The following is a 15,694-nucleotide window of genomic DNA, read 5'->3' as shown; positions in this document are numbered from 1 at the left end:
CCACGTAGCTCCTATACTATACGTAGCACAGAAATGGTTCTTTTATATATTCGCAGTTATTTTGAGGTATATGACTATGGGCGATAAATTGATACAGATTCCCAAATATGATAAAAAAATATCCCTTCTATATGTTATATCCTTGGTAAAAAACAGATAGAATACTGCTAGTTTAAACCAACCAAACAAGATAAAATAAAATTATCTAAAGTTCTAAACAAAAAAATTAGAGAGCGTGTTTGTAAAATTTTGAACCCAAATTTACGGTTGAATGTCCCTTACTCCCTGCATATGTGTATGAAAACGGCTAAAAAGAAAGTGGTATATATTTTCCTCCCTGAAATTTTCGGAGGGGGGGGGGGAATGGAGGAGGAGGGTTCGAGGGCAGAAAGTGGAAAGAAATTTTTACCACTTTCTTACTTTAGATTCAACACCCCTTAAACCATCCTCTGAACAGAATATATAAAAAAAAAATTGATAAAAAGACTACAGTAATGTAAATAACATTACGAGATGAATCACTACGAACGCATCTCATATCCAAAATAAGCCCAACAAACTTTCATTTATGAATCAACGATCAACTATCTTATTTAAAACATTTCAAATAAAGTATAACTATAAGTCTTCTTACCCCTCTCTAATTTAAGGTTAGTAAAAATCAAAACAAAACATTTTTGCTGTCAATTTAAAGTCTATAAAAAAGCTTTGTTAAATGTTTGTGATGGTTTTAAATGATAGTAGAATATTTTCAAGGTTTGAATTCAAAACTGCAAAATATATATGTATTAACATTAGCATATTTTTAGTAGCTGTTCCATGTATAGCTTTGCAAGAGCACGCATTTTATTATATAAAAGTTACTAAAGGAGCATATATTATTAGAGGAGATAATAAAGCGGGTTTCGACCTATTTTCACAGTAGCTTTTTATAGGTTATATTGGGTAAATGATAATGATTGCTCTGCAGGGTTAGAAAATTGGCCCCGCTACTTCATTTTAATCCATGACCCTTTAAAGGATGTCGATTAAATTAGATTTGAGTTTTAAAAAACCCAATTTATTTTTTTAAGCTCTTAGTTACTGCGCTATTTATGGACAATACATTGGCAACTTTATTTTGCTAGAATTAAGGAACACTATTTTCAACACATAGAAGCAGGCATATCAGATAAGATTTTAGGATAAATACATGGAAGAAAAGGGATTGCTAATGTATAATAATCCTTAATTTTTCACTTTCAACGATTGATATAGTGTTACGATGTCAGTCTATTCTTTCGTACATCTCACCAAAAATCTAAGCATCCGAGGAAGCTTAAGGGGGGAGTTAGGGTGGTTTTAAGCTATATCTTTTAAGGGTAGGACACTAATTATTGGTTGTTTTAATTGATAACGACCTATAGTTTTACTCCTAATATTTTTGTAAAGATTTAGATGCCCTTTAAATTCTTTAAAAAGATAAACAGAAAACTAAATCTACTAATATTATATATTAGTGGTAAAAGATAAACATTGAAATAGAAAGATACAAAAGTTTCAGTAATTTAGGTTATTGTGTGTTCTCTAAATTTTATGTATTAAACTAGAAATATATTAGTCAGCTCTATTGTTAAACTATATAAATTTCAGGAATAAGGATTTGGGTAAAGAAGTTGTATCAACTTTTTTTTTATAGCTAGCCGGTTCTTTTAGTAAGTAGTAGATGTAAAATTTTTCATAGAATTCAGATATGCAATCGGTTTTTTTGTAGACCTCTTATTTTTAAAGTAATTTAAGTTTTTTAAAAAAATAATTAAGTCGGTTTTAAGGTACTAAAACGCAACAAAATAAAAGAAGAAAATGGCCAGTAAGAACAAAAATAGTAAGATCTTTAATTTGACACCTTACTTTTAAAATTCTGTTGAGTAATTATTGAAAAAATCTATTTTTTTAACCTCGGTATAATAAAAACTTTAGACCTAAATATTTTCTCAAACAGACATAAAAAACATGGGTTCATATACAGCATGACCCTCAAAAAAGTATTTTTAAGCATCTGCAGCCCTTATTTCTCAATGAATTATTAAAAAATGCATATGTCCTATTCTCTATAGTATTCCACGTAAGTAGATAAAAAAATATTTTTTTTACCTCCATTAACACCGGAGATTTTTAGTGCTAAAGTTTTGAAAAAGTGACTGAGGAAAAAGTAACTTTTAACATGATACGACTTTTTTAGCAAAATTAAGCTAGAAATCCTTTTATTTTTGTTACTAGCAGAAACTTTATACAAAAATGAAATAAAAAATTTAGTTTTTTAGTAAAAAGCATTTTTTTACACATATTTTTTGAGTCTTTTTAGTTTAATGATATTTTGAAAAACTTACTTATTAGGCAAAATTGTTTAAGATTAAAAAACCAAATAAATCTCTATGAATATAGCAGGAAAATTGTTTTTGTTTCACAATCCTAACTTTAATAACAAAAAAGTTATAAAGAAAATAAAAATAAAACATAATGATTTTTTAGTCTAAAAAGCTTAATTTACCCCTTATTAAATAATTGAGATGTCAGAAAAGTAGGCGGAGCAACTGTCATAATTAATCCTTTTCTATAAATAAGGGTTAATAAATAACCTAAAATTTGCAAATAATCAATTCATTCAGTAGTATTTTTTGCCATTAAAAATTGATATTTTTAGGTGTAATAAAAAAGAAATATTTATTTAACTTGTTTTTCTTTATGTCTCATTATTCAATTGCCAGAAAAACATAATATAACCATCCAAAAAATAAGAGAAACAAAAAAAATTCTTTTTCTCAGTCACTTTTTCAAAACTTTAGCTCTAAAAATCTCCGGTGTTAATGGAGGTAAAAAAAAAATTTTTATATCTACTTACGTGGAATACTATGGAGAACAAGGACATATGCATTTTTTAATAATTCATTGAGAAATAAGGGCTGCAGATGCTTAAAAATACTTTTTTGAGGGTCATGCTGTATACCTTCAGAATCAGAAAAATATTACGAATCCATTGTAAGCAAAATTGAAAAAAATTAAAAAATTAAAAAATTAAAGAAATGGCCAATTATTTTTTTTGTTCAGACAACACTATTGTCTTCCCTTTTTTACCCCCTCTTTACCCCCTCTTTACCCCCTTCCCATTTTTATACTCAATTGAAGAATTAAGACGTTGCCTGTACAATATAATATGATATTTTCATATAATTCCTTTTATTGTAGTTTATATACTATATTGTAAACTTTTTTTTTCAATTTTGCTTACAATGGATTCGTAATATTTTTCTGATTCTGAAGGTATATATGAACCCATATTTTTTTATTTGTGAAATAATAAAATTAAGTTCAAAGTTTTTATTCTCGTGGGTTAAAAAAAATCGATTTTTTCAATAATTACCTGACAGAATTGAAAAAGTAAGGTGTCAAATTAAAGATCTTACTATTTTTGTTCATAATGACCATTTTCTTTCTTTTTTTTGTTGCATTTTAGTACCTTAAAATCGACTTAATTTTTTTTTTTAAACTTAAATTACTTAAAAAATAAGAGGTCTACAAAAAAACCGATTGCATATCTGAATTCTATGAAAAATTTTACATCTACTACTTACTAAAAGAACCGGCTAGCTATAAAAAAAATAGTTGATACACCTTCTTTAAGACAAAATAACCGTCCCCCATTTCAAAAGTGAAAATTACTATAAAAGCTTTAAAAAGACAATTATACTTTATGCAAAATTATCAGTTTATTCATCTGTCAGTTTTCTTGAATGTCCAATAGAATATCTTAAACAGATGGTCTGATCGTTCAACATTTTGTAATACATTATCGAGGGAAGGTGTTAAGATAATTAGAACCCCCCCCCCCCCTAATAGAACAATCTAGAAACCTAGTTTTAGAAGTGCTGTGTTTCTCAATGTAGAAAGTTTAATCTATTTAATAATCCATATACTTATCCCGTTTCCCCTATAAATTCCTATATTGTTTATAATTAATCATAATCTCTTGCGCCCAACTAACTATAGCTTATACTGACTTGGATGCTAGGGCGCTACGAATTTATGTTTAAATTTTTTTTAAAGTAGAATGCATACAAATTTAACCAAAAAAAGTTTGTTTACTGCTTATTTTAGGTAAAATTAGGGTTAGAAACGCTACATAGAACTAATCCCCCGCAGGGTTATTATTCCCAATTATGAATAGTGACAAGTTAGTCTATTAAAAGGATTCAAAATGCAAGGACATATACATTTTTTTAACTCTTATTTTATACATCTTAATTGGAACTGATGACCTATTTAATAGTGAAACAATTGAATTGTCCTCCATCAATAAAACGTCAAAAAATTACCTGTGTTTATATAAAATAGTGACATAATAGGGATTTTTCAATGCAAAATTTGAATTATGTCGCATAGTAAAGGAATGGGAAATACCTTTGGCCTTTAATCAGGTTAAACATAATAACTACATGAAAACATAAAAATTTGTTGTTAAAAAGTTAAAAATCAACATGTTTAAAATGGACGTACGAACGATTATAGAGTTACTTCGCTTTCTAATGGCATGTATTGTCAAAGCTGTTAGAAAATTGAAAAAGTATTTAGTTTGTAGCACCTTCTTAAATTAGATTAAATGATTAAGGGAAGCATGTTAACCATCATTTTTGTTATAAACAAGGTCAAAACTAAAATATAAACTGGAAACAATCTTAATGAGTTTTAGATAGTAAGTTAATGTTCTTAAGTATAACTAGTGGCTTCGCCTATATACTTACTAGGGCTCTATATTCATAGAGGGAAGTAGAAGTAGAATATGGACTAAAACAAGTTTGGGACCTATGCAATACTTCCTTTAAATGGAGAACTTAATAAGCTAATTGATAAATAAGCTCTTAATGGAAAAAAACTGTATACAAGAGGTTGTTCGATATACTTTTTAAAATGGTATATGAAAAAATCATTTATATTTTGACTTTGAAGGTTTGGTTTTTTAAAACAAATCAGAAAATTGTAAACAGGGAGTAATGTTTTCATTTACCCAACTGTTATATTACTTTAATCAGTTCCACTGTATGTAACATTTGTTTTGCATGTGTTCAATCCCCTACGCCTAGGTGCATAACACAAGAACAAACAAACAGTAATTTTAGAGCATCGACGCTTTTTATGTAAAAGCTATTTAGAATCAGAATATAGTAAAAAAAAATGTAAACTCCCTTTTTAAGTTTTATCTATAGAGATGTTTATATAATGATATCATACCTAATTGTCTTAGGAGTAACAATTCAAAGTAAATATAAAAAGAACGATTATTTCATTAGATAAAATAAATAAAAACATCTTCAAACTTTGTTATACTTTCTGTATTTTACCTTTTTCTTATAGGAATCTTTATTCCAGTTTAGTCCCCTCCTCAAGTGCCCCTAGAGGCCTCTAGGGGGCGTAGCCACTAGTAATGGTTGATGTTGTTGATTTGCGTTTCTTGTGTGCTTTTGCGGATGTGTTTAAACACAGTTCTGCATGCTCTATTTTTATCTGCTACACACTTTAATACTTTTAAGTGGCGTAGCCACTCTTAAATTGGAATATGTCACTCGTAAGCATGCATATAAACATTCACATATGTAATTAGAATAACCTCTAATTACAAACGAATTTACCCAATTAAAAGCATATTTTCTTAAATTAATTTTTTTAACTAATTTAGAAATAAAACAAGAGTTATTTGAATGAACCGAGCCACCACTCCTGACAACAACATCACCATTTTACTATTAAAATTAATTACCCTTTTCCGGAACCAGCTTTACAGGCAAGCTTTCCTTGTAACAGTGGATAGCTTACATGCCTTCTTGGAATCTGGATCACATGGATCTTACCTTTTATGAACCCGACCATAATCATCATGATTTACAATATACAACAATACTAAGTGTTAATAAAAATATTTTGTTTGTAAACATATTGTCAATTTGATCTCATGTAATAAATATTTTAGTATTTTAGTTAGTATAACTTATTTGATATTTTGTTATATCTGCACTTCTTATTAACTTAATTTTATGATATTTTAATTTATTTATGGTATCATCCTTGTTTGATACAAGGCTATGCGTTTCTGGACCTTAAAATCATTTTAAATTGCCTCCATCAGAAATTAAAAGTTTAGGAATAGTTTATTAGATTTTCATCCAAATAGATTTTAGGTCACTTTTTTACCGCGAACAAGAAAGTGAAAATTAAACTTTAATAAATTTTATGGCCAATATATTAAAAACAATTTTTTAAGAATTTTTTCCTGCATGGTTAAAATCATTTATTGATGTACACACAAGTAAATGTTATTAACCCTTCTGTAGATTCAAATTATCTTCAAAAAGATTAGGCCATGAATTAAAGCTTGTCAGTTCAAAGTTTTAAGCCAATAAAGAATAACATTAGTAAAATTCACATTCCGATGTCGTTTCCCTCTTTGTGTTTTTAAGAGAAAGCAGCTTAATTGACCAATGTTAAAATGTATATTGGCCTACCATTGGTCATTTGTTTTGTATGACGTCCTTTTTTATTAGACACAATAAGCTGTTTCTTACAAGGGTCGTAGTTTGACCATGGTTGTTGAAAAGCATCCCTGAAAAGAATAATCCTACCTTGCAAGAACTGTATTGTATAGACAGAGGTAAACTCCTCCTCCAAAGCACGTCAGTATCAGTGTGGCATGGTAAACCTAAAATAAAACAAGTATGTTAACATCCACGAAAGCCAAGCCCAACAAATCAGATAATATAAATGGGCCTAATTTTCCTGAAAACTATATTCCAATAATTAAATGAAATGGACAATTATATCCCATACTTAAATGTAGTCAAACAATAAACACACACAATTTTTGTTTATATCTAAGGAGTTACTACGATTTCAAAATTGTAACTAATCATTTAAGGAATTAATATGTTAAATTCCAAAATGTCTCAATTAACGATATGGACGGACCTACCCGGAATGTGTAAAAGCTTAGCTTTTTATGACTTATTACATAAAAACAGTAAAGTGTTATTCGGTAATAAATCCACTAATTACCAGTTGTTAGGAAGTGCCTTCTTAAAAGTTTTGTAATCATCGAAACATATTAATTCTCTGTATTAAACAATTTTTCTTGCACTCTATCTTAAAATTGACTACTTGTCTTATTTAAAGAGTTAAGCCCTTTTTTATTACAATTTATCTGTCACTTTTAAGTGGTGATAGTTTAACATCATTATTTAACAGATTATATTACAAGGTGGCAAAAAATGCTCCATTTTATGGTAGATAAGGAGAAGTACATTTGTTGAAAATCTTTATTTACTGCTTCTATGTCGAATGCGTGAAAGTATGCATAATTTAGGACCTACAGCCAAAGATAGTGCAAATAAAATGTTACTCGATAAATAATTCTTTCTCTCTACATCCTATGGGGTAACTATTGACAGATTTTTTTGGAGCTATAAACTTATTACTTTATTCTTTGGCTATTTGTCATTCTGATAATCATTTGATAGTTTATTTTGTTGCTGATATTATTCAGGGAGGAAGACGACTATTTTACGGAATTATGAAAATGATAATAAACAAAATTACCCTTTCTGTAGATTGAAATTATTAATCTAAAAGTTTGAACACTACATATTAGGAATTGATAAATCAAAATTAAGTAGAAGTACCAAATGTTTCAGCCTAAGAATAAGATAGAGTAGTTATATATATATTTGGGTACCAGTGCAAATCACAGTCCATTGTCTCCTTCCTCCCGGATTAACCCAGATAGTATTAAGAAATAAAAACTTGTATAAGGAAAATGTAATGTCATATATCTTAGGGATGATATAAATTTAATTGATAAAATCTTTACGTTAATTTAGTTCAGTTAAATTTTTATTGTGATAAGACCGGTTGGAATTCTATTGACAAACCTTATAGAAACACTGACAAAATAATGAGTTTGAAAATATCTCATATCAAAAGGTCGAACATACTGACATATTACAATCACCTCTAAACATATTATTATTTTTTTATTAATGCCTTCGCCCCAAACCTCACAATAAAAAGGTGTTGTGAGGCAGAAAAACCATTCTATCCATTTAACTATTTTTGAAAAAAAAATACTGTTATTTTGAGTTCTATTTTTTGGGACTATTGATCTAAGAGAAGAGTATATTCTTCCCTACAAAATGGCTTAAAACCAGCAAAAGACTAATACAAAATCATACATTTTTCAAACTGCAGTAATATATAATCTAATTTTAAGAGTGCTCTCTAGGCGACAATATAAGCAGACAATATAAGTAATGATTATGCTTTTACATCCGCAGACAAGGATTGCATTCACATATACATTATACATATAATCAATAGACATAATAGTTAGAATCTTATATCATTTTTAGGTATGCCTAACATTAGAGTAAATATTAGAGGGGTAAGGGGTTGAATCACTGCATGTACCCATTCCGAGGACCCTGTGCCGACTTTCAGTTGGGTCTTTTAAAAACAACCAATAGCTTTGGGAATATTTACTTACACAGTCGCTATAAAAGAGCAGAAATTAGGCGAAAAGGGTCCCCAACAGAGGTATCCAAGTAGTTGTCTGGTTATATCTAGAGATTTATTTGCACAACGGTCTCTTTCACTTTTTGCCTGTGTGCTTATGTTTACCTATCAGAAGATAAGCATACCTACTATGTTCAACAATTTCTTTAAATAAAAAAAGATAGTTTATGTATATATTTCTAAAAAATTTTTAAAACTGGACTAATGACAGCTTATTCTTGAATTTTCATGAAAACTTTATTAGTCTTGTCCAGGTTTTAGACGCGATGATAAAGTAGAAGGCCATTAATAAAATTATATTTTAAGGAGAAGGAATCTTTACTACACAAAAAGGTCTATTTTATTAGATCTGTTGTTTATTAAAAATGTGTATGGCATATAGAAATAGATCTCGCCAGACTTGAGCTAGCATGCCATGCAGTTAACAAACATTATTATTGCAACAATGAAGACCTTGTTTTAAAAAGTATAACTCATTCCTAATTTGTTTGAGATTTATACATATGATCGCCTCAAAACGTGCCCAATCCAAGGAAGATTAGAGAACCATTGTGCGTGGCCTATGTTATAATGAGAACTAAAAGGCAATGATGATGTAAATATGATCATAATTTAACAGAACATAATTGATCTAAAATTAAGATTAAAATTAAACTTGAACTTGAATTATTGTATTGAATATACAAAATAGCAACAGGGTCCATAGTGCAAACAAAAACAACAATAAACCGCGGCATAATGCGCTTTGGGTAACAATGAGCCGCCATAGATTTCCACACAACACTAACTATGTGTAGTATGTACATAGCTGTGCTTTATGCTTACAATAAACAAATTGAAATGGATTGGAGGAAATTCTTTGTGTTTCAGATTCCGTGCATCCGTAGCCCGGGCTTTATGCCTTTCTATTGAGAAAAGTTCAGGAATTATGGATACTTATTGACTTTTTCAAGGATTGGCAGTTTTTCCTTAGAATTTCTTCACTGTACAAAATCGTCGTTTTGCATTTTTGTTTATTGAATAACTCATTTAATGTATACAGCCAAATTCTAAAACTTTAATGTCTAATTTAAAAGATTAAAAGTTTAATCTAATATCTATATATTGTATAATTATAGTTTTAAATTAAATGCTAGTTTCCCTGTGCGAGATGAATAATATACAATGATGTAACTAACAAACCAAGAAGACAGGAGGGGAGCAACAACCATTATATGTCATATACGACCCCTTGTCTTCACTGAACCAACCATAATAATGGTCTCAGTTATGTAGTGCTTAGCATTCTAATTAGTTAACTTTTTACTGCTCTGTTACCCAATATTTTGTCAGCAAATTAGTTGATTATTTCAAACATACAATATTTTAAAGGGCTAAAGGACATAAAGAGAGTTGAGACAACTAAGATTGGATATTACAATGGAAGTAGCATAAAAATAAGTAATAAATGAATATCAGTAAAAAGAAACATATAAATGGGTAACAAATCAAAGAAGTGGGCATTAATAAATTGTTGGCAGTAAGAAATTGAAATAAGAGCATTAAAAATCATTTCTTCATATTTGTAAGGTCACATGAGCATAACTTACTGACTAACAGACTGATATCATAACTTGACTTGCAAAGTAGCTTTGTTGATAAAATTATGACAATAAAGGGTTAACTATACAAATTTTTTTGTTTAAAAGATTTACTACAAAAGATATGGAAATTATTCAAGACAGGATAAAAGATTTGATTTGCACACTCCCTCAAAATTTCTGTGAAAAAAAGAAGTTTTTGATGAAAATGTTAGAAAAATCCCATGAAACATCATGCAATTTAACCTTTTTGATCTTACAATCCAAACTCTTATTTTTACTTTGTATAAATTGCCTTATAACAAGTAAATTATCCATGATTTACTGTAAAAATTCATGCTATTGAAATGACAAGAATCCCAAAACTAATTTTAACAAAATTTTGATATCATGTACATTTTAGGATAACAAGGAAATCCAGAAATACACATAAAAAAGTACCGTATAATCTAAAAGTATCCAACAATACAAAATACAAACACTTAAACATAATTTTCCAAGCAATCAACTCTTTGCCATGCTCTTGAATTTGATGCTAATCTGTTGAGTCAAGTTCAGCCCTTTTTTTCACCACTTATTTTGGTTTGGGGAAATGCACTTACATATTATACATTTTACACCAGGGACAAGGCTTAAACTTAATGTCTAATAACATCTAGTTCAACCTTTTCTAAATTCTCAATATTATGTTCTTGTAAAGTTTCTATCCACATTTACGCTAACCATAAGTTGGCTTTGAATTATTATATAAATTTGACTGTAATTCTTTACAAAAATTCTGATATAGAATTTTATTGATTTTATGTCTATTACATCTAAGACTTCTCTTTCCTAAAACGTATGCATATTTTCTTATTTGATTAAATATCTCTTATCCCAGATGCAATAATCAAGTGACTCTAGATGGGGTATATAAATGTTCAAAATTGTGGCATATTCTGTATCCAGCATGATCCTGCACCATATCATCCATAAGTACCTACAGTTAGGAATTAGCATCAAGATTTGGTTATCAAAAAAATTTGAATGATATTTAAATTTTGTCACTTAAGCTTTTGAGGGATATGAGAATAAACTTTTTGGGGAAGGATAATATATTTAAAGGGTTTGGTCTATGTAACACTTCCCATGTAATACACTATCTATAAAAAAAAGTAGAATGATGTCTCTCTGTCCGTCTGAAGCTGAAGATCTCAGTAACCACTGAACTGACTGGGCTCTACACTTCAGAGAACATACCTACTGATCCTGTGATGGTTTTAAGCTATTTTCTTGGGAAGTGGGACACCCCAACCCCCCTAAAAAAGGAAAATACCCTACAAAAAAAAAACTAAGGTTGAAGCTGCTAGTTAATTAAAAAAACATTGGCAAGAAAGTCTGAGATTTAGACCTAGACACAATAAAGAACAGAATATTTATTTTCAATTATTTTAAATTCTAATCTTTCATAGTTTTTGTTACTGACAAGAAAGCAAAAATACCAAAAGGTAAAGTCTCCGTACTATCAATGTCATAATTACATTAGCTAAGATTTGTTGACAATGGTATAATAAAGCTCCTAACTGATAAATATAAATCTGATAGGAGTCCCAAAAAGCTCAGTATGCGCACACAAACTTTTTGGCTGCACTGAAAAATGTGCAAAAAAATGTAATGTGCTTCACTCTGTTGAGATTATTATCCCCACTTCTACTCCCTTGCCTCAACAAGTTTGGGCCACATCTTCTCTATAACTAGGATATATACTTTTCAATACGTTATCAATATAATTAATTAGAAAATAGCAATAATTTCTTTTTGTTTTTTGACTTATTTTAAAACAAAACTTGATAAAAATTAAATTCAAAATTGTATGTTTGACAAAATTGTTAAGTGCAGTGTTTTATTTACAATGCCTCATCAGAATTTTGACAAAAAATCTGTATTTCTAGTTGATAATTGAATGTTTTAAGTTATTATTGCTTGTTATTCCTAGGTTACCTATGGACATGATTGTTTATGTTTTTTTAAACTTTTTCAAATTGAAAAGAATTAAGTTTGTAGTGAATACATGCAAGAAAATAATATAGTATTGGATGTTCAACTATCTTATAGGAAATAACCTTTAAAGACTAGCACTAGAAACTAGAGTGCCTTTGCACGTACAGACGCATCCTAGTCATTGAGTAGCTGCGCTTCTAAAGCTAGTAATATTTAGGTAATAAATGGGTTGTTAATAATTCTTTTTCAAGACCTAGTTAGCAGAAATGCATCCCCATATATTAGAAAGACTTCGCCTAAATAGAATCATTAGTGTATGCAATCTGCATTTAAACACTTATTAGATGTGCAGCATCTCTATAATTATTATGTATATTTCTCTCTCATTCAATCACTGAATTAACCAAAAATTAAATTTTATTATTCAATAACAGTGTATTGATAAGACAAATAATGATGACAAAAAATCGATACATCCAAATCGCTGATAAACAAAATTACCCCTTGTGTATATTAAGATTAATGGTTCCAAAGTTTGAACTCTGCAAGTTTAAAGTTTGAGCTAATAAATCACTTTAACATGTACAATGTTTAATAAAATTAATATTCAAATAAATTATTTGATTGAGATTTTTAAGTTTACAATGGTTTTTATGAAAATCTTTGAAACCTTTTGCTGTACATATAATGAGCTAATTTTGCTTATTATATTTCTCCATTTTGTCATGGACTTTTTACTAACTATCAGGCTAACCATAATGATCTTTTATATTTGTTAGGGATATAGGAATAATATTTAGAGGACAGAAACAGTTTTAGGTAATATTTCTATAGTATGTTTAAACATTAGAGTAAAACAATAGAGGGGTAAAGGGTAAAATAACTGATAGTTCCCTTATTTGAGGACCCTGTGCCGACTTTCAATTGAGAATTTGAAAATCAACCAATAGCATCAGGAGTATTAACACAGCCAACTTGCTACAAATGAAAGATGCATTGTCTGAACCAAGTATTGTGCATGATTACGCGGACAATTGTCCACAGACAACAAACCCTTTGATTTTCCATATGTGTCTGGAAGTCCTAACTGAGCATTGTAATGAGAAAGGAATAGGACAATGAAAAATTAATCTTCCAAGAGAGAGAGTTTATTACACTAGTCCCCAAAGTTTAAAATAACGTTTTCTTATTCTTTGACTTAACAACCTTGGGGACTTTAGTGAATTTTTACTGGTTGATTCATAAGTTGAGTGTTCAAACGTTTCAATCACTAATTTTCATCTACATTAGGGGTAATTTTGTGTATCATCATTAGAGATGTACAATAATTTTTCAATCATTGTATCCTTATTGATCCCTGTAATCTTCCTCTAGTTGTTTATTTTTGGCGGGGTGGAGGGTTTTTTTTTTTTATTTATCCATTCCTCCCTGAATATTGATATTCTTTATACCCTACCCAACTTTTATCTTTCCTTCTTTTTATTAATCCATTCCTCCCTGAATATTGATATTCTTTATACCCTACCCAACTTTTATCTTCCCTTCTTTCTTTTTGCCATGTGCTTTGTTTTTACTGTTTTTCAGACAGGGACAAGTTTCCTCAAGAAAAAAAAATCCTCGAATTGTTATACTTGTATGGTAGTACAGTTACTGTATGAATCAGATAGGCGGGTATGTCCAGCAGTCATTCACCATTTGATAAAGATAAATTTATGCGCGCTTTCTCGCTTCATTCGTAATTCTTTACATTCAATAATCAGAGAAAAGCAATGACTTAAGCGTCATTGTTTCAATTGAAGTTTTTTTTTATAATTTGTGCCAGTCCGTTAGTCAAAACGTCCATATGTCCATGACGAACAGCTCTTATTGTTAGAAATTAGAATGGTCGTATCGGTTTCCATCTTGGCATGATTATTCATTTGAAACTTGTCTCAACTCCTAGTGTTATGTAGAGTATGTTTTTGCATAAATTTTGTAAAAAAATCTGCTTTGCGTGACATAATTATATAAGCTACATAAAACAATATATGTTCAGTATTATCAGGGAGAAGGGATTGACATTTTTTTTTAACAATAATTGAGTTGAAGTTTTATTTATAAATTAGTTTATCTAAAAATGTATGTTATTAAGGACATTTTTTTCAATAATTAGCACAGGAACAATAAGCTAAGAAACAACAAAAGAAGTTGTATCAACTTTTTTGCTTTTTATTTAAGATAGCTAGCCGGTCCTTTCAGTAAGTAGTAGATGTAAAATTTTTCATAGAATTCAGATATGCAATCGGTTTTTTTGTAGACCTCTTATTTTTTAAGTAATTTAAGTTTTTTTAAAAAATAATTAAGTTGGTTTTAAGGTACTAAAACGCAACAAAATAAAAGAAGAAAATAGCCAGTATAAACAAAAATAGTAAGATCTTTAATTTGACACCTTACTTTTAAAATTCTGTTGAGTAATTGTTGAAAAAATCTATTTTTTTAACCTCGGTTTAATCAAAACATTAAACCTAAATATTTTCTCATACAGACATAAAAAATATGGGTTCATATATACCATTAGAATGAGAAAAATAATATGAATCCATTGTAAGCAAAATTGAAAAAGTTTAAAAAAATTGTAATAAAAAATAGAAAAAATAAAAAAGTTATTTTAAGAATTGTAACTACTAAACTAGCCAATCACAAATCGCAAAAATTGACGAATCGGGAAGCTTAATCTATAAAATTAACCTATAGAATTGCAAGAAATAAAGGAGAACGTTCATACAATATATACAATAGATACTACAATAAATATAGTGATATTAAAGAACATGTAAAGAATGAAAAATTATGAACAAATATGCATCAGTCTGTTTATAAACTTCAAAACAATGCAGTTAAAAATACATTATTGTTTCTTGTGTTTAAAAAATATCTGCTACATTGCATTGTCTTTTGTTTAGGTTTTTTTCAGGTTTGGTTTAAGCTAACCCTTTAAAGCCGAAAATTATGATTCTTAAAATAAACTTATTTTTTTTATTATAGTTTTATAAAACTTTTTCAATTTTGCTTAGAATAGATTCGTAATATTTTTCTGATTCTAAAGGTATATATGAACCCATGTTTTTTATGTCTGTTTGAGAAAATATTTAGGTCTAAAGTTTTTATTAAACCGAGGTTAAAAAAATAGATTTTTTCAATAATTACTCAACAGAATTTTAAAAGTAAGGTGTCAAATTAAAGATCTTACTATTTTTGTTCATACTGGCCATTTTCTTCTTTTATTTTGTTGCGTTTTAGTACCTTAAAACCGACTTAATTATTTTTTTAAAAAACTTAAATTACTTAAAAAAGAAGAGGTCTACAAAAAAACCGATTGCATATCTGAATTCTATGAAAAATTTTACATCTACTACTTACTGAAAGGACCGGCTAGCTATCTTAAATAAAAAGCAAAAAAGTTGATACAACTTCTTTAGAAAATAAAGTAGAGGAAAATCCAATTCAGTTTTTCTTTTAAATAGGGGGCGAGGACCTTCAAAATATTGATCAAAGACTTTAAA

At 28.9% G+C, this 15,694-nt stretch overlaps 1 protein-coding gene across 1 annotated transcript in view; it reads right to left on the bottom strand.

Annotated features, from left to right (window-relative positions):
- The window catches only part of LOC145319572 (uncharacterized), a 102,971-nt gene that overhangs the window by 62,228 nt on the left and 25,049 nt on the right, over positions 1-15,694 (bottom strand). Inside the window, exon 6 of the mRNA XM_080161775.1 lies at positions 6,651-6,727. Coding sequence (XP_080017901.1) covers positions 6,651-6,727 — 77 coding nt within the window. The remainder of the gene's footprint in view (positions 1-6,650; positions 6,728-15,694) is intronic.

Source organism: Acartia tonsa, chromosome 5, assembly GCF_053477335.1.
Source record: "Acartia tonsa isolate MP-2025a chromosome 5, ASM5347733v1, whole genome shotgun sequence".
NCBI classification, from domain to species: domain Eukaryota; kingdom Metazoa; phylum Arthropoda; class Copepoda; order Calanoida; family Acartiidae; genus Acartia; species Acartia tonsa.
Note: the sequence above shows the minus strand (reverse complement) of the source record. Positions and strands in the feature narration are given on the sequence as shown.